Source organism: Belonocnema kinseyi, chromosome 1 (genome assembly GCF_010883055.1).
Source record: "Belonocnema kinseyi isolate 2016_QV_RU_SX_M_011 chromosome 1, B_treatae_v1, whole genome shotgun sequence".
Classification (NCBI taxonomy): Eukaryota; Metazoa; Arthropoda; class Insecta; order Hymenoptera; family Cynipidae; genus Belonocnema; species Belonocnema kinseyi.
Window position 1 is genome coordinate 175,266,528 of NC_046657.1, and position 19,443 is coordinate 175,285,970.

A 19,443-nucleotide genomic window follows, 5' to 3' on the forward strand; every position below is an offset into this window, starting at 1 on the left:
GAGGGAGCTCTTCTTAATATTTTGACACCAAAATCATGTCGATACACCTTACCGACTGCGAGTAAAGCCACCCACGCTTTAACTTGACAGACTGTAAGTAGGCTTCATTTTTTATTTTAATTAACTAAGAATATCTTTCCGATGATTGTTTTTCTCTGATGTTTTAAAAATCTACAACTATGAATTATTTAAAAAATGTTTATCAGCGTATTTATAGCTTGGCTATTTTTCAAGGAAGAGGCATAATTTATTTACGGAATGAACTAAGAATGTCTTTCGATGATCATGTTGCACGTTACTTTGTAAATTTATAATAATTATTAATAATTCAAACAATCTTCATAAACATATCGAGCGTTGGGGTATTATTCAAATTTGTTTACGAAGTTAGCTAAGATTGTCTTTGTGATGACTCTTTTCTAAGTTATTTGTTAAATTTACCAGAATTATTAATTATTGAAAGAAGTTTAATAAAAGGTTTAGAATTTGGCTATTTTCAACGAATAGGGTCAGTTTTTTTTAGGAATGTTTAGTTACAATGCAGCTACATACGAGTTTAGTCAGGTTTTCAAATTTGTGTACGCAACCCTGTCTTTCGTCGTATATAGTACCCATGCGAAGTCGTGCATAAATATAATTTATTAAAGTAAAAAGGATTATCGTTGTATTTTATTGAACTTAATTTTTAAATAGAATAATCACAAGTAAAGTAGTGGGTCGCGCGCGTAGCGCGCTTGAGAACTTCTAGTTTTATTTAAACACAACTTGTCTGGAACACATATGAAATTTACTTAAAGTTATTCCTTAAGAGGGCTGTGTACATGGGCTTTTTGAGACATGTTGTCTCGGTGTAATTTATCCGAAAGTATTGTGAAGACATGACTTATGTGGTATGTCTGGGTTAGGAAAATAACGAGCTATGGATATGTGTAATCAAAAGTGAAATAATGTTTATTATATTAAAAATATGATTGATCAAAGTTACCGTACTTTTTAAGGCCAATTTCTCGGCTTGTAATGATTATGTCGAAAATTGTATGTCGCATAAACGTAGATAAAGTCTTTCTGAAAAGATTAACATGTAGGAAAGAATTATTGCTTTGAAATAAATACGAAAAAACATGCATAAACGAAAAGAATGTTAGAGAGAGCGTTAGGCACGCCCGGACTGTTGTACTCAATGCAATGCATACCCTTCACCTCGCACCGGAAAGTTACAGGGCTAAGCCTATTTTTGATATAATAAACATTATTTCACTTTTCATAACGCATACATATAGCGCGTTATTTTCCTAATCCAGGCATACCACATAAGTCTCGAAAAGCATAACAATCCAATCCAAGCATAACACATCATTTATAATGTTTCGAAATAAACTGAAATATTGTTTTAGAAATTTTAACACTTTCCAAAATAATATTTGACAAATTTCTTTTTGTTGCGTTCCTCGAAAAAAATGTTTGGGGCCCCTATCGAAATATCTGGTACAGAAAATGTTCTGAAAAAATTACATTTCCTGTCATTGTAAAAAGTTTTAATGTAGTGTCTAGCGGGAAAAAACGAAATATTACAGGAAGAAAAATTTCAATCGATTGAAATGATTTGTTTTAAAATTATTTTATTGATATTTATGTTAAAAGTTTGTACATTTTACATGTACATAACGTCTGATAATAATAGATATTTAATTAGAAAAAGAGAGTTCAGCATTTTTTGATCTGGAGCTTATGAGTATGGCTTTTTCATCGACTATCAATTCGAAGGTTTAGCGTAATGGTTAAGACTCCCGACTGCTAGGCACTCTCGTCAGGGCCTGCTCAGAAGTTCTAGCTAGAACCTGGCTTAAAAAGCGTTACAGAATTCTTCAGGTCCTCTCAATTGGGTAGAATCAAGTGAATTTAGAAGAACTCTATAGAAATTAAAAGAACCGAATAGGATTTACGATAAATTAATAAGATTTTAGGGCGAATTCCAAATGAATTATACAAAATATTTTAAAATCTCTTCAGATCGTCACAAACAATTCTGTGAAAACCATTAAAATTTTAAAATTCAATAAAATTATGAAAACACTTGGAAATCCCTTGAAATTGTTTACATATCTTGAGAAAGAAATGGAATATTTAAAAATATCATAAAATATTGAAATTATATTTTACGGCTGCATGGAAAATGTATTGAAGTACATTGGCATTTTTTAAATTCCTCAAAAGCATAGCCTTTAAAAATCTTATTAGATAATGTTACATATTTTTAAATATTTTAAAACTTTGTACTTCCTGTAAAGTAACCTTGTGGTGATTATTCCTAAAATTAAAAAAATTAATAGGCTAGATCCTTTATGAAAAACGTACGGAAACGTTCGCCGGTGGTTTGCCAGTACAGAACCAGTACAAGGCAGCATTGTCAAACGTTACCAGCCAGTACTGGCCATCTATAGATGCCCAGTACTGCGACTTTAGCAATCTGTACTAGGCTCGCACTGCTAGCACAAATTTTAATTATTGATATTGATATTAAAAACATACTTGGTCAAAGTTACCCTACTTTTGAAGAATAATTTCACGGTTTCTAACGATTATTTAACAATAAAAAATAAGATTCTTATATTAAAAACGACTTTTTCTAGTAGAATGAGAAATTGAAATCCAAATTTGTATTTGATATCAAGTATATTTAGAAATTATCTCCACCATATGTTTCAATCAGACGAAAATTGAAAAAGAGCATTTTCAGCGTCTCAAACTTTTTTTCGACTCCTCACGGTTACTTAATGAAAAACTATTGTTAACCATTATTACTTGTGCGGTATGCTTGGATTCCTAAGAGTCAGGAACTAAAAATCCTCCAACGGGAATAGAAAAAGTGAAAATCCTATTCCTCTCAATCGATTTAGTAAAATTTAACGAAAGAATTTATTTAACCTATGTTTTATTATTAAATCTTTCTATAACTTATAAATTCGAAAAATATTAAAATTTGTATTTATTTACATTTTAATAATTTATTTAAACGTCTTGAAAAATGCACCAAAGAAATCTATTTAAATGTGTAAATTAAAATAATCTTAACTCTAGAAAGACGGACTTTAATTGATTAAATTAAGTTTTCAAATCTTATATTCCATACGAAGGAATTAAGACAATTTATTACACGGCTTGTGAATTAATTAGAAGCAATTAAATAATCTCGAAATATGGACACTTTTGAGGAATAGAAGACATCTCTCTCAAGTTATCTTTTGGTACAATTACAAGGAAGAAAACACGTTCCCTTTTGGGGAATAGGAACCTATGCGGCTGAGATTGACAATATATACCGATTTTTATCAACCTTTTTTTGATTTACTCAGAATAATATAACGATGCTAATGTAGTATATTAAAATTTTATTAATTAATATTGTATAAAAATCGGATTTTTCTCCGCTGTGTCTAATCTCAAACAATGGGAAGTTTTCGCGAGGTCAAAAACCGTCCGTTCGACATACTACGGTCCGCCGCAAGGGTAGCGGTTTCCAGACAATGCCTGGCCCAAGGTGACGGTCCCCTGGTGATGACTTTCTCCCAGGCAATTTTTTTCAAACTTTTTTTACTACGTACCCTTTTTTTTCTGAAAATATTCCAAGTATGATTGGCTGTCAACATTTTTTTTATCACTAACAAGCTCCACCCCTTTGGGCGTGCTTATCATATTTCTGTCTCTCTCGCATACTCAACTCAGAGTTCCCACGCTAGTACACATCCCTCTTAACAAAATTTTAAACCTAATCAACTTAATAACCACTGCGTCATTTTTCATATTATGGGTTCTCGTGTTGACAATAAGTCGCAAAATGTCCTTGATGATTGTATGAATAATGCATGTTGAGTGAGAAAGATCGAAACTACACCAATGACTTTTATTTCAAAGATCGTAGAACTGCGAGGAATGCGAATAAACAAACGATAACCGACCAGATGTGAATCATGTGTGCGTGATTGTTCTCGATATTACATTACAAAATTATTTCTGTTTTACCTCCTTCGAAAAAATGTATAGATCTGCAATCGACATGAGTGACTATTACAAACTTTATTTGGCGTTATCTAACATAAGGTATAATTACATTTCCGGCGTACACATGATTCTTAATTAAAGTAACTTAATATGTAGAACGCATTTTACAATAATAAAAAAATACTATTTTTCATATAAACCTTAGTTACATCAGTAACAATTCGCTTATTAACCGTTTCAACATTTTCATTCTTTAAAATTGTTGGATTTATTGACATTAGTGATGCCGTTCTACTCTAGGAATTTCAAGACGGATGTCAAGGAAAGCAAGGTAAAATAACTCGAGGCCTCGCATTTCGAGCCAATTTAAGACGGTTTAAATTCAATGCCTTGAAAAGCGAGGTCTCATCTTGGACTTCCCTTCGCTGAACCAACCGACTGGGAAAGGCGAATAAATTAGAACTCTCGCAGGATGATTGTAGAGGGGAATTTTAACTTTCCTTTTTTTTTAACTCAATGGTAGAAACGATTCTCACACTGCTACATACCTTTTTGGCGTTTATTCTCACCAAGAAACCATAACCTGTTATCCTTTATATACATAGTTTCGAAGTATTTTTAGCGTTCGTCGTAGACATAGCTGCCTCGACAGCTCTTTCTGCTCTTTCTGCACGTAACGTAATTACGTGATGTATTTTTTGACAGAAGGTCTTCGCATGATATTTCGTTTCTTCCCATTATAGACTATTTTACAACTTTTTACAATGACAGGAAATGTAATTTTTTATGAGCATTTAAAGTTTTTAACGACGGAACTCAGAAATTTGATCGTGTATTTTTTTAATTTCTTAATAATAACATTTTTTAAATTTTCGTGTAAGGTTTGGTTTTTATGTGTTTTATTTTGAGATTTTAGAGCGCATGAACCATATTTTTAAATTAATTTTTTTATGTCCATTTTTTAGTATATAAAATATTCACCTTTCCGACTTAGAAATTTTAATCTTTGATCTGTGAGGGCAACCCAGCTGAGCCCCCAGCGGGGGCCTCTATGAAACATCCATATTATCAGAGTTCGAATTTCCAAAAAGTGTCATCGAATTTTTTCCGAAATTCACTGTTTGTAAGTTTGAACTCATAAAACACGGGTTCTTGCAAAGTTTTTCAGAAATACTTTGTATTTCCGCCAGAGAATCTGTAAGAATAACAGATTAATATTATTAGTTATAAGTATTTATAAATTTGCCTAACAGGCAACATTAGTTGCGAGGTGAATCTCGACTTGAGAAGACTCCATATTTCAAGCCATTTCAAGCGCGGATAGCACTCGGATAGGTAACCATCTGCGAAGTTCGAACAGGTTTTATACTTGTTACATTTTCATTAACCGGCTGCCTAGTGAAGTAATGTCGTTAGAAGGTGTATGTACTCATGCTAAAGGACCAAAGTAATACTTTAGCCGTGAGGGTGACTCGTGTATAGAACTCCTTTACTGGGGGTTTTAAATAAAAAGGCATACCAAAAAATCGGTATGGTTGCCTAATCTCACCCTGTCCAGATAATCAGTGAAAGGTCACTTCGGGTACGATTTTTCGGTCGGTTTCCAATCCATCGAGAATAAGGATGAACAAAAGCTCAAAATGTAGGACTGAATGAGCCTAATCCAAAGCACTAGGGTTGCCACACTCCACCCTGTCTGAAAACCTTAACAATCATTTTCGAAAGTCATATTTCCGGTGAGATTCGAAAACATCGAGAATAAGGATGAAAACAACGCCAAATTAAAGCTTCAGTCTGCCCCTAATTCGCCAGGATTGACACATTTTTCCCTGTCCGAAATACCGAGAAACCCTCTTTGAAAGTTGGAAAAGGGCCTCTGGGGGGAAGCATGTAAAAGTTTCCCCTGCACGTATCGGGCACACACTGTTGACATAGCTGGATACCAATGAGACATGACATCCTTTTACCACTTGACATTTAAGTCCCATTTTTGTAGAAGCTATGGAGGGGAAACGAAAAATAAAAAATGATTTTACTGACAAATGGCTTGGCCGATTTCAATGAAAAAAATATATATTTTTACAAAATTTTCTTTTGTGATATTTTTTGAAAACAATTTTTCGAAAATCAAAACAAAATTGCCTAATTTCTTATTCAGTACATTTTTGTATCCTTCTTATAAAGTTTTTCATCATAATTGCTGAAATGTAGTTATTAAAATGAGAATTGCTAAAATTGTTGGAAAGAAAAAAATTGAGAATGATCTTTTAGTAGGAAACTTTTATTATTCTTTTTAGAGAATTCTTCCAATTAGATTTGGTGAAATACCAAACAATATTTGTAAAAAATTATTAAAAATGTAAAAAGCGTTTTTTGCATAATTATTTGCATGGTGAAATTAACAAAAAATCGTTTCTGTGGTAAAAGGCTGAAATGATTTAAATAAAAATATGTATGCTACCAAATGTATTTAATGCTCGAAAAATTGTTTCGAAAAATTGCCCCTAAAAAAATGTTATAAGAATATATTCTTGAATAGACAGTCCTTGGATTTTTTTAAAATAGGTTTTGGACTTTTATCTCTGGAACGTAGCCTAAATTTTTTGTTTTTAATTTCAACATTTTTTCACTCATAATTTTCTGCCGGATATTCCTTATTTTTCTCCTTGTGAATTCCCCTCATATACTACGCAACATACATCTTTTTCATTGAAGCCGGCATAACCGTTTTTAAGTAAAAACACTTTATTTTTATTTTCCCCTCTATAGCTTCTACAAACTTTGCATGCTCACTCTCAGAGGCCATTTTCTGAATTTTAAAGAGAGCTGCCTGGTATTTCGGACAGGATAAAATGTGCCATCCCTGCTGAATTAGTTAGGGCGAGACGCAAGCTTTACCTTGGTGTTACTTACATTTTTATTCTCGATTTACTGAAATCAGAACGGTCAACGCTTGGACTATCACACATACACCACGTCACCTCAAGTATAAGAAGGAGTAAGAATAATAATACTAAAATTTTCTCAAAATTTTTCTAGAGATTAATGGTTATTCAGAAGATATGTTCGGAGACGTCTCCCCAGTAGAAGTTATAATGTCTCTCGGTCCACTGTGGACTTTTGCTTCAGGGCATCAAGATGCACATGAACTGTTCCACGTGGTTCTTAGTGCGCTTCAGACCGAATCTCAACCAACAAACAGAGTAATTATTAAAAAATTAGCCATAATTATACATAATTTCTAAAAAGATGCTTTGATACATTTTTCATTCTTGTTGACATTAATATTTATAGAAAGGATGTCTATCTGATGCTTTGCCAAACATTACACCAGTGAGAACTGATATGAAGGGCTCGGGAGATCCTTTAGGATTAAGAAGCGTGTCTTGCAACGATATTACAACCGCTCTAAAAGATGTTCGGACGACCAATGGAATGGATAAAAATTGCATTGGTTATATAGCAGCGTCGACCAAAACAATCGGTAATGTTTCTAACGTTCCTCTGCCTGTCAAACCTGGAATGATCCTCGCCAGATCTTCAGAAATAATATCAGGTTTTAGTGGCAACAAAATTCTAGAAAATGGATCATTCAGACCCTGGAACTCGCTTTGCGCCATTTCGCTTCCTACCATTTCAGAGTATTCAATGGAATTGCACCCTTTTTCTGGATTACTAACTAGTCAGTTGCAGTGTACAGAATGCAAATGGAAGGTAAGCAAACCATATTTTCTGACACATTCAAGCATAAGTAATATCAGTATTTCAAAACATAAGGGATGCAAAAATGCATTTCGGCCATGTTCTAATCATTTTTCAAAGAGTTTTTGAAAATGAAATGAAATTCTAAATTTGAGTTTAATCGTTTTCATAATGTATAAATAAGTTAATTAGTATTGTATCATTTATATTTTTGATTGAAAACCTGGGAAAAGCTGAGATTTTTTTCTGAAGTTTAAATAACGACCCTATGCATGTGTTTCTACTTAGACTAGTAACTATGTTAGCTAGGTGCGGCATCTTTTATTAAAATTAACTGACGGTAAATCATTTTGGTCTCCAAATTAGTTCCAACATTTAATATTTTTAATTCTTAACCTGTGATGTACTTGTTAACCTCTCGAAAACATAAACATTTTAATCAGGGAAAAAGGTATACGCATATACAATGTGAGATAATGTTTACTCGACACGTATGACTTGTTCTTGCATTTTCCCTTATCAAATAACTTATAATCGTAGGAGAAAAGTTGTCATGTTTAATACATGGACTAAAAATCGAACTCTAGGAAGCCCCTTAAGCCATTCTTATGGGTCCCCAAAGAAAACCCCGTACGTGACAAATTTCCATTTTATTAAGTAGTCATTAAACTCATTTTAAATTACTTACAACATTTTAATTTGTTTAAGGCCATGTGATGAGTATAACAGCTGATCAAGTCAGCCCTAAGATCAATATTTTTTCACCGATATTGAAAAATAAAAGTTTAAATAACACGTAATTTTTTTTCGGGAAATGTTAATAAATATTAAAGGATCGTTTGTGGTCTTGCCAAGAGCCGGAGGAAGAAAAAAGTTTATTTATGCAAATAATGATTTTCGACGGATACATTTAGGTTTTGCAGCAGAAGTTTGACTTTCAGCTTTCTCTGACGGTAATCATGCAATCTGCTTTACCTACAGGCCCCTAGAAGTTCGAAGTTGTCTACTCGCTGCGCTAGTGCTGCTTGGACACAACTGATACCAGACTGATACGTATGTCAGACCAAACATGTTTATTTGCATTTCAAGTGCAAACATTAGTTTTTGAATTATTTGTGCATAATGTTCGTGAGCAATTTTTGTTGTTTTGCCCAACTTTGGTCAATTTAAACGTCATAACTAGCCCATTCGAAACATTGCAAATTGCTTGCAGGGTTTGACGACAGCACGGTCGATAACTCTCCAAAATAGTTATAAAAAAAAACTTTTTTCACAATTCCAATTATTTAGGACCAGAGACAGATTCTTGCATGCCTTCTATTTATCGTGCCAAACTTTTAACACAATATCTCATTCCGTGTGGACGTAAGTTGGGAAAGAAAACTTCCACTGGTATTTTCTTCAAAAAAAATTTTTCTTAAAATTTCCACCGGAACAAAGCAGAGACATGGACTTTATTACCTCCTCTTTCATTTCCCAAACTTTCAAAGCGATACCTTATTTCGTTTAGACGTAAGTTGGGAAAGAAAAATTGAAGACCAGGTTTGGTCACGTGACCCTCTCGCCACATGGCCTTAAACATTTTTTGCAGGTAAATCGCGAAGCGAATGTATTTCTAGACGTATTTCATTTAATCAATAATAACAATAAAATAATGTGTATAAATAATTGTAGAATTATCTAAGCAATGTGTGTTCAAGTATTAAGTTTACCTAAAAAAATTATTCAAATTACGCTTAGGCGGCCGCACAGTCGCCTTTTTCAAAATTTACTTGCAAAACCTAATACCTCTCAAACGAATAGACCAAAATGAGTTATCTTCAAACGAAGTTAAAGCTCATGAAATGCACAATAAGGGAAAAATTTGAGAGAACTGTTTTCCCGAATTTCCCGGCCTGGAAAATGCGAGAAAGACACCGTCATTTTGTGACAAAATTGTACTGGAACGAGAAAAAAAAGTTTCTTTTGGTGTACGACACCACGTTTTATAGATGTTTCAATGTTGAATTTAAATCTGTTAGAAAAAACTAGCGTAGCACATTTCCTTTCGAAGAAAAATCCGGTTCAGATTGGAAAATCCAATGTAAGTAAGTAGTTTATTGTTTGTAAAAGTATATAAATATATTATAGCGAGGGAGGCAGCTGTTTTACGACAATTATTAAATTATAGCGTAGTAGTATATCACATCACTCAAAACACTCGTTTCGTTCACTCATTTTGACAGAAAGAATGCATTTAAGAACAATTAGCAATATATAAAAATATTTTTCTTATCTGGTATTTATTCGGATTCGCTAGCAACACTTCCACATTAGTAAAATTATTTATAAGTAAGTAATGGGCGCGTTAAGATATGGCGAAGTATAATCTGATAAAGACCTAGGAATCTGAACTTAAATAGATTGAGTAAGTTGATATTTGATATTGTCCTGATTCTTTAAATGTTATACATATTTTTGAAGGATATTGTCTTTATTCTTATCCAAACTTCCGGATCAAAATTACTCGTAATGTTCTCTTTGCCTATACTTTGCCATTCGATTTCGCGTGAGCTTCAACTATCTTAGGCGACAGACTTGTCGGGAACCGAAGGCAGCAAATTCTCGCCGTATTCCAGTAGGTGAGAGGAGCGGACGACCGATCACAGGGCTCGAACCGTCCTCCCCACCGCTGGAATGCGCGCAGGTTTGCGCGGCGTTTTAAGAACTACGAAAAATCGGCAGGGAGCCAGTTAGTATCTTCTCGACCGAGGATCGCAGCGGGTCCGGGTAACCCTGCGCTGCGACTCCCGATTCCCTGCAAATTGTATAGCTGCATCATTTACTTAAATTCTTTTCTACTTTAAAATTCCAGTCTTTTATTTAGTTGCTTTTTCACCCTTTAGTTAATTCTATTTTTCCCCTAAATACCCTTCGAAGCCAAGTCCCGTTTAGCATCCAGACTCTGCAATAATCTTAGACAATTTTCCAACGACGTCACTCTGGATCACTCAGGATTAACCATCATCGGCTGCACCGGAGGTTCCCCAGGATTTTTACGTCATCGAGGACCATAATTAGTGCGGCGTTGTCGGAAAATCCGGCAGACAATCCGATTCAAGCATCGGTAGTGCGTGGCGCGATCGCGTGTTTAATTTATCGTTCGTTTCGCTTAGGATGGGCGGTTGACATCCACCGGGCCGTCGACGGACCGAGCTAGGATAAGGGCTCGTTTTGGGAGTTACTACTCCAAGGTAGTGACTTTCGAATGAGCTCTTCGTGTTTTCCTTTCGGGCACGATACGTGAGACCCTTCGTTTCCTATACCTCCGTATGGACCCTTTCGGCTATCGTATATTTAATCTTTCGATCGGAATATTGAGTCGTTTTGAATCCTCATGTTTCCGTTTCTTCGATCGGCGCCCTCCGGTGATCGGAATTCCGTTAGGTATCCAGAGGTCATCGGTCGGAAACCTTATAAACGCCCCGGGAAATGACTGAATCGTAGGCGGAGGAAAAGCAAGAAACAACAGCTCCTCACGTCCCAGGACTTGGCGAATTCCGTTTCTCACACTGGGCCCTTATCTCCGCCCCGCCTTCTATGTCCATAGGGTCACCAAGTTCCATTCGGGGTTTTCCAACCAGGCTACCGTCTCCGAGTCCTTTCGCCCCTCCCCCTCTCCCGCGGTAGGGAGCTCACCCATCAGTTTCTCCCCCTCCACACCTAGGGCCACGTTTAGGCGTGCCTTATTTTGAACCATCAACATTTCTCTCAACCCTTACTAGGACCTTCTCCCTCAGAAGGGGATATTGAAGGTTTTCGAATCCCCATTGATAACAGGGATCTTATCAATAGGGGCACGGAAATAAAATACAATGCTTACTGGCGTTTCGTGCAGGGTTCACCTGTGTGGACTCATCAGTGTGGTGATCACAAGTGAACCCTACCACAGGCGCCTCGGATAATTTCAGTTCTTCAATTTCTTCCCTATCTTCATTGATCACCCTGATACTGTTTAATGATTTTATTATTTTTAATCTATTTCAAGTTGCTCGGGGGGTATCAATTGACGAGTTTTAAAGTATATTTTTAATAACTTAAACTGTTTAAACAATTGTTATTTCTTTAAACAATTTTTTCTCACTAAAGTCGTAAAATGTTATTATTTTCTGGAAATAATTGCATAGTTAAAGAATGTTGAAGGCACTATGTTTTTTAAGGATGTTTGGTTATTCCTTAAACAATTTCGATTTGTTTAAATAATTTTTTCCCCTTTTAAAGCATGACAATTTATTATTTGCTCGAGTTAATGATACAATTAGCAGATGTTGAGAGTAATATTTTTTCTAAAGGATATTCAGCAACTTTTTAAACAATTTTAATTTGTTTAAGCAATGTTTTTTCTGTAAATAGGAATAGCGTTATTCTTTTCTGGAATTAATGACACAATTAACGAATGCTAAAAGTAATATTTTCTGCTTACGATATTTTGCAATTATTTAAACAACTATTAATCAAAATATATACGCTTCTACGTTGACGCTTATTACCCGAAATTCATTTGACGAATTATTCATTTTAACAAATACGATCGGAAAAAATAACTATTCATAACAGACTGAAAAAATTGTTTATAATAATGATCATTAATGATTATTAATTGTTTATATAATTTTTAAATAACCCAAGCAACAAATAATATTCTTAAAATAGCGTTAACTGTGTCATTAATTGCTGAAAAGAAAACATTTTTTACGATTTACAGAGAAAAAATGTTTAAAAAAATGTCAATCATTAAAAAATTTACTAAATATTCTGTAGAAAAAAATATTACTCTTAAATTCTTTCAGTTGTGTCATTAATTCCAGGCAGTAATAATTTTTCACGCTTTACATGAGGGAAAAATTGTTTAAACAAATCAAAATGGTTTAAGTAAGTACGAAACATCCCTCAAAAATATAGTGCTTTCAACATTATTTAATTGTGGATTTTCAGAGGCCTTTGAATGCGAAATAATTTGCAACTAGAAATTGCCGTGAGATATAATTGTCTGGGGATCCATAATAATTAATTATTGCAGGAGACTCGAGATAGAGAATCTGGTCGTTCCGATTCATTTTATTAGTTTAATAAATTACTGAATCTTTTAAAAGGATGTTGGGATCACTCAAGTGAGACATGGTTGCGAAGTGTTTGTCTCTGTCATAAAATTCACAATAATGGGGTCAATCAGACTCACTTGAATTAACTGATACTGTTCTTCAAATTTCATTCAAAATAAGTGAAAGGATTCCGCACAACGAGGTCTCCGCGAATTAGAGTGCAAAGCTGTAACTCAAATGACTGCTCCAATTAAATCGAAATCTCAGAGCTTACAATTAAAAACGTATTCGCACAGCGAGGTTTCCATCGATTAGGACAGCGTAGAAAGCTGTCTCAAAATAAATCTTCTCTTGACTTAAATTTTATTATAGGAATTTACTTTGAGAAAACAACTCAAAATTATTTACCCCTGGATTCAAAAATTAACATTCAATTCCGCACTGCGAGGTCTGAATGAAATGAAGTATAAAGCTGCCACAAAATCAAACGTCAACTTATTCTTACTCAATCACCAAATTATTTTAAATTGAAAGACAAGAACCCGCGTTAAATGTCCTGAGCATTAGAAAACTTTTCAAATTTAGGATTGCTTTTGCTTTCCTGTAAAACGTTGTTAGAGAATGTAACTCCTTGTTAGAAATCATCTGAATGCATAGAGAATCCCAAACGTGGCTCACCCTCTGCGCTCCCAAAAGGAATAGAACTCCAATCTTTTCGACTGACTTCGAAACCCGCGCGGACCCATTTTATCCCTACCATTTCGTAATGACGTGCGCGAAATTATTGATCGTTCAAGATTCGCGTAATCATCTTTAATTGCGAGTTTATACTTGGATTCAAAATTCACCGTTGAGTCAGAAGCGTATGAAGTTAGGATTTGTAACTTTTTCTGGAATCTTTCATTTTACTTACATAAATATAATCTATAATTTTTGGGTTATGACTGGCCGTTTCAGTATAACTGACGATAGCGAACTAAAGATCTGACAACGTCGCATCCGCTCCACGTGCTCTAGTTTATGTGCGAATTTCGAATAACACGCTTTCTAACACTCGGAGTTGCCACACTTATGACTGAGTGTGTGAGTCAATGACAATTCGAAGCGTTCTTTGAACTTACTTGCTACGTTCTAATAATTGTTATAAAATTCACGAAGATATTCATCCTAAAGTTATTGTTTATAATCATGTCTAATTCACGGAAAAGTTGATAGAAAAGGTTCGATGCACTCAGTGGTGGCGGAGTAGGGGAAGCCGCAGTGGCATGCCAGGAGCTCGCGCTGGAATTGAATTCAAATGTTCAAATGGCCGACAGTTTTAATATCTCAGCTACAGATTGATGAATCAAAATGTTTTTTTTTTAATTCGAACTAGCTTTCGGTGCTGGTTACAAATCTATTGGTTAAAATATGTTATTTGTCTTTCCCAATTTTGCCATTAATATATTTGTTTATTGGAAAAATATAATATAATAGAAAAAGTTATTCTATTTGTTTATGACGAAAAAACATACCCTCTTTTTGCACCCATTTTTGTGCAATTTAAGAATGAAAAATCGTTTTGCCGCTAAGTGTACTTGATAGCACAACTCCCGTAGAGTACAATAACCCACTTTTTGTTCATATACTTTAGGTTAAATGTGTAGAAATTCCGTTAAAAATTATCAATTTTTTAATAACCAATAAGTCGTTATGAAAACTAATCATTATTTTGGGGTAAATTTTGGCACACTTTTTAAGCATGATAAGGGACAAATTTTCAGCCAGTTTAAAACTTGTTAATTAGTTACTGCAATAACAATTGCATATTTAAAAAAGTCACTTTTGCGTGATTTTAATTTTTTCCACGTAAACAAATGAAAAAATCTTATTGCAAGATATATATATTTTTTTGTCTTTTAATCCATCCAATGTCTTATCAAGTATTTCCCTGAGAGATGCAAAGTTAACAATCATAGGAAAACTGCTTTGTGACATCGATCGCCTGCTGCAGTTTCTAGTCTGAACTAGACTACAGCGGCAGGTCATATATGTACAGGAGATGGGGGAATTTATGACCATCCTTATTATAATGAATTCTGAAGACCTGAGACATGCTGTTTAGTGTTTTGCTCAAGTGGTTAAACGCTAAACAGAAACATAGTGCACTCAAGGAGTCTCCTTAAAATGTACGTCATCGTAAAACGTATTGGTCTAGTTATCGCCGGTTGTCCATGACCAAAATACTTGATTATTTTATCCCAGAGCCCTTATCGCATGACTTGGAAAGTCAATAATGCGTTGGCAGATTTTGTAAAGTTTTAAGAGTTCAAGAAAATAGTCATGCGGCACGGAATAAAACGGTCACCTATAGTAAATTTACGCCATGTGAAAGTTCCGTTGATGATTCCGCAATGATAGCTGTAAGACATTTTGAAATTTCTGGAAGACAGGCTATCGGTCGAAATTCAGATGGATTTAGAGCATCTGGTTTTTTAGGTAACATATACGTAGTACCCTGGAGCATAAAACCTGGCATCAGATCTGGATGTTCCATGATCAACTGAAAACACCTTGCCAATGCAAGATTTACACTTGTCATGTACTCGTACCAGAAGTTGTGCACTATGTCCGAACTTGGAGCTTTCCAGTTACTTGCCCTTTTCAAGACGGATGAAACATCTAAAGCTGCGATGTTTATCAGCTGCATTTCAGGGCTATTGATTTCCCTTGCTTTCTCCAGTTTGAACCACGCAGTGTCCAAATTGCATCTGTTCATTTTTCCCCAAACTCCCGATCAGTAGTTAGTCATATCTTCCAATTGAGGAACTTCAATGTCTTGCTGGTTATTTCCTTTTACACTCAGGTCACGACAGAACCTTCTTTCATCTGTCTGAAAGTTTCAATTTTGTTGCCTTTGTGCACTACTTTTCTTATACCGACGCAGTCTGGCAGTAAGAACGTCAAGTCTCTGCCATAGGGGGTCTATAATCGCATCCAATATTGCTGGTGTTAATGTCTGGATGTACCGCAGGTAGATGATGTTAGTAACATGTTTCATCAGCTTTATGGTTCTATTTCCGTTTTTATAATGAGTTAATCGACCCAATTTGCACCTTACTTTGCTGACATCCATATCCAACCTAATCTTCCATGGTGGATCTCGATGCCTTTCTGGGACAAAAACTGCATTTGCAGGCCTAATTCTGTGGCCCAACGTTCAAACGGTTGCCACAGCTGCACAGTATACAAGAGTTTGCACCTCTAATACAGTTTGTGTTACGTTCAGATACGTTGTCCTCATCTTCCAAGGGGAGTTCATCAATAGGAAGCTGATATTCCACTTCCATTTTGATAGTAGCGATTTCAATAACCGAAAGCAATCTATTTACAGATATTGAGCGTTTTTAATCTGCCAGATTCTGCTGATTTTTTTTTTTTTTGCTAGCTTTGGGTATTTAAGTAAGAAGAATTTATGATTTCTCCTAACACTTTTCCACACATTTCTCTGCCAAAAAAGAAAGTAGCATAACATCTCTGTTTATATGATATGTCCATTTTCGTCGCTTTTTTGGCTTCTGAACTTCTGCCTCTGGTTGTATAAGGCCATCCACCTCTGGATGATGTGGTGGTGGCTTCCTCTAACGGATGTTTATTGCAGCAAATTTCCCAGGGTATTTCTGTCGAGGTTTTTGGCTGCAAATAGCTAACGCTAGCCAAAGCATACTTAGCAGGCACATTTGATGTTCCACTGCTTACCTTTTGTCGCAGATGTGCTTGCTGGCCAGCTGTTTGATTAGTGAGATCTGCCTGACTATCTCGCAGCTCACCATCCGGCATTCTGTGGCCCCCAGCTGTGGCTCCAGGGGCGCCCCGACAAACATCAGGAAGCGACAAGCGTTTCAATATCTTTAATAAACTCTCTATTATTATTTGGGTTTTGGTGTTCTTCTTAGTCCATCTCCTCTTCGTTATCAGCCTATCTGGCATGGGAAACCCTGTCAGTAGCAGTGTTAACGCCAACATAGTCGTCAAAATCATGAGAGGAAAGCTCAAGTCCTAGCGCAACACCAACGCGAGATTATATATATAATTAAAAATTTTTCATAAGGACAACCGCAGGATTTCGCCGGGAGTGGGTGCTAATCTGGAAAATTCCACCCGCTCTCAGCGAAATCGCTGTAAAATTTCAGCCACAATCACGTCTCACAACCGTGAGATAGGTGGTTACAGTCTGTAACGAAATCAATACGATGACCTGGCAAAAGTTTCGTGTACCCTGAGACCCTGACTGTAATCAAATTTCTTTGCCCCCAGCGTACCAGGTATTGCATTCACGGCATATACTCCAGTGTTGATAATCAAATTTGCGAAATATCATTTGGGAGATATGGAATTTTCAACGTTTTCATATAACTGTATATTGTCTTGGATAATTAAAACAAGTCTATTTAATGTATGCATTTATATGTTTGATGAAAATAATTATTTTGCATGTGACAAGCACGTGAATATTTTATTTACAGTCTGCTGTGCGCTACGATAAATTTGATAGCGTTTCTTTGCCACTGCCACCTGCAGGAGGCGATTTAACATGGCGAAGGCACACACTTTACGAGTTGCTGGCTCGCCTTGTCTCCAGCGAAGTTATACAAGACGTGCAATGTGACGGTTGTGGATCTCGGTGTACGGCTTTCAAAACACTGACCCTAGGAAAATTACCAAAGAGCTTATGTTTACACATACCAAGAACAACTTGGAGTCATTCAGGCATGCCAGTCAAGAGGGATGATCCCGTATTGTTTCCTGAAACCCTTTTTTTGGACTCTTTTACCTTCACAGAAACCAAAAAGCGTAGTATTCAGGTATGAAAAACTTAAAATTAGTGTATGAACTTTATTCAGCTGTTGATCTAGAATAACCTTCCTTCATTGTGTAAAACATTTTTCTCTATTTTATTACAGTTCACAATAATCCAATTATCCCTCGATTCACAGTAATTATTGCATTGGACTTTTCCGAAATCATAAGTATGCCGTCTCAGAGTGGGACGAAATCACGAAAAGCTGGTCAAAATTAAAAAAAAGTTAATTTTCTTTGAAAGTTGGGATTGTCTTACTGATAGTTATAGGCGTCGGACAGGTGATATATAGGGCATAGATATTTCTAAACTGCTTTTGGGCTTACTTTAAACTTGCGCTTGGTAGACGAAACGTTCTGCGCTCTCGATGTTGAAATAAATTATTTGATTTCTGCAAAAGTATACCGATACACACGTTTGATTATGGAATCTGTTTTTAATAATAAGTACAATCAAATCTCTAAATTAAAAACTCAAAATAATTGATATTTTTCCTTAAAATTGTTATAAATTTATCGTAGATTTTGTAGAAAACCTATTCTAAACCTATTCTAAACCATATTTTAAAATTGGCTGGTACTTTTCGCAACTTGGTTCTTGACACGGATTTTTCTTCGGCGGCTCAATACGTTTCTGATTTTTTTTAAATTGGTATAAGGAGGTTTTCAAGCTCTCTGATTACGAATCCGATGACAAAGAGTTGAAAAATGGCGGATGCCGCTAATTAAGAATCCGAAGTTGGCTATATTGAATCCGCCATTTTTTTATTTTTGAGATCTGATTCGTAATCAGCGAGCTCACCTACCCTCCCATACCAATTTTGACAAAAATAAAAACTTTATTTAGCATATTCGCCCACCATATTAAATCCGCTAGACCCCTTTATACAAAAAAAGATAAAAAATTTATTTAGCATACTCGTCCGCTATATTGGATCCGCTGGTTTGTTTTCCGAATTGTTGACGTCGGATTCGTAATCAGCGACCCTAAAAACCAGTGAGTAATGGAACTTGTCCTATTTTATGAACATTTTATACTTTTAGCCAGCTTTTCGCGATTTTGTCCCACGGCCTAGTAAGGCGGTGTAAATTGAATTGCACAAATATTTATACACATTTTGTACAAGTTAAACAGTTTTTAATCATTAATAAATCGTATGCTTGAAATATGTGTTTTAATAGCTTTGGCAAAAGCATTGTGTTCCATTTTAATTCTATTTAATGTGGTCAAAATTCAGCAAAAAAGTGTATACATTTTATTTATGATCCGGACGATTAAAATTGAAGTCCATTTAATACTGTTCAATATAGTGAGGCCAACGTGAATATTGTAGACAATTTTATTCAGTATAGCGAGTTCTCGTGACACTTATTCGGTGAGATCAATAGTTTTTGCAAAAAAGCGCTAATGGGTAAAATAATGGCCAAAATTTATTGCCCTTTCTTTGTTGCTGAGTAATTTTGTTTTATTTGAAAAAAGTTTTGGTAGAAGCGAAAATATCATCTGGAATGAACAATTTTCATAATGGACGCTATCACTGAAATTGATAATTTCAAAAATAGAAGGATTTTAGCTGCGGCACTTCGGGTGCATGGGGCAATGACAGCCGCCCCAACGTGTAAAAAAAGAAGTTTTAAATGATTTCCTTCCGCTTGAAACTTTGTGAGATGATAGTTAATATAATATTAAAAAAAAAAAAAAACGTCAGCTGGCTCTATGTACCAGGTGTATACATATGAAACCGGTATTGCCATTTAGCGGCCAGTGGGCACACTTGTAGGCACTGTCGGAACTTACCATTTGTGCTAATTGGCGTATTGT

General features: G+C 35.3%; 1 protein-coding gene across 3 annotated transcripts in view; it reads left to right on the forward strand.

The window, feature by feature from the left end:
* The window catches only part of LOC117167941 (ubiquitin carboxyl-terminal hydrolase 30 homolog), a 100,714-nt gene that overhangs the window by 47,636 nt on the left and 33,635 nt on the right, over window positions 1-19,443 (forward strand). For all 3 annotated transcript variants that reach the window (XM_033353201.1, XM_033353208.1, XM_033353217.1), the window contains 3 exons: window positions 7,039-7,202; window positions 7,294-7,713; window positions 17,288-17,626. In XM_033353201.1, the coding sequence (XP_033209092.1) occupies window positions 7,039-7,202; window positions 7,294-7,713; window positions 17,288-17,626 (923 nt within the window). The remainder of the gene's footprint in view (window positions 1-7,038; window positions 7,203-7,293; window positions 7,714-17,287; window positions 17,627-19,443) is intronic.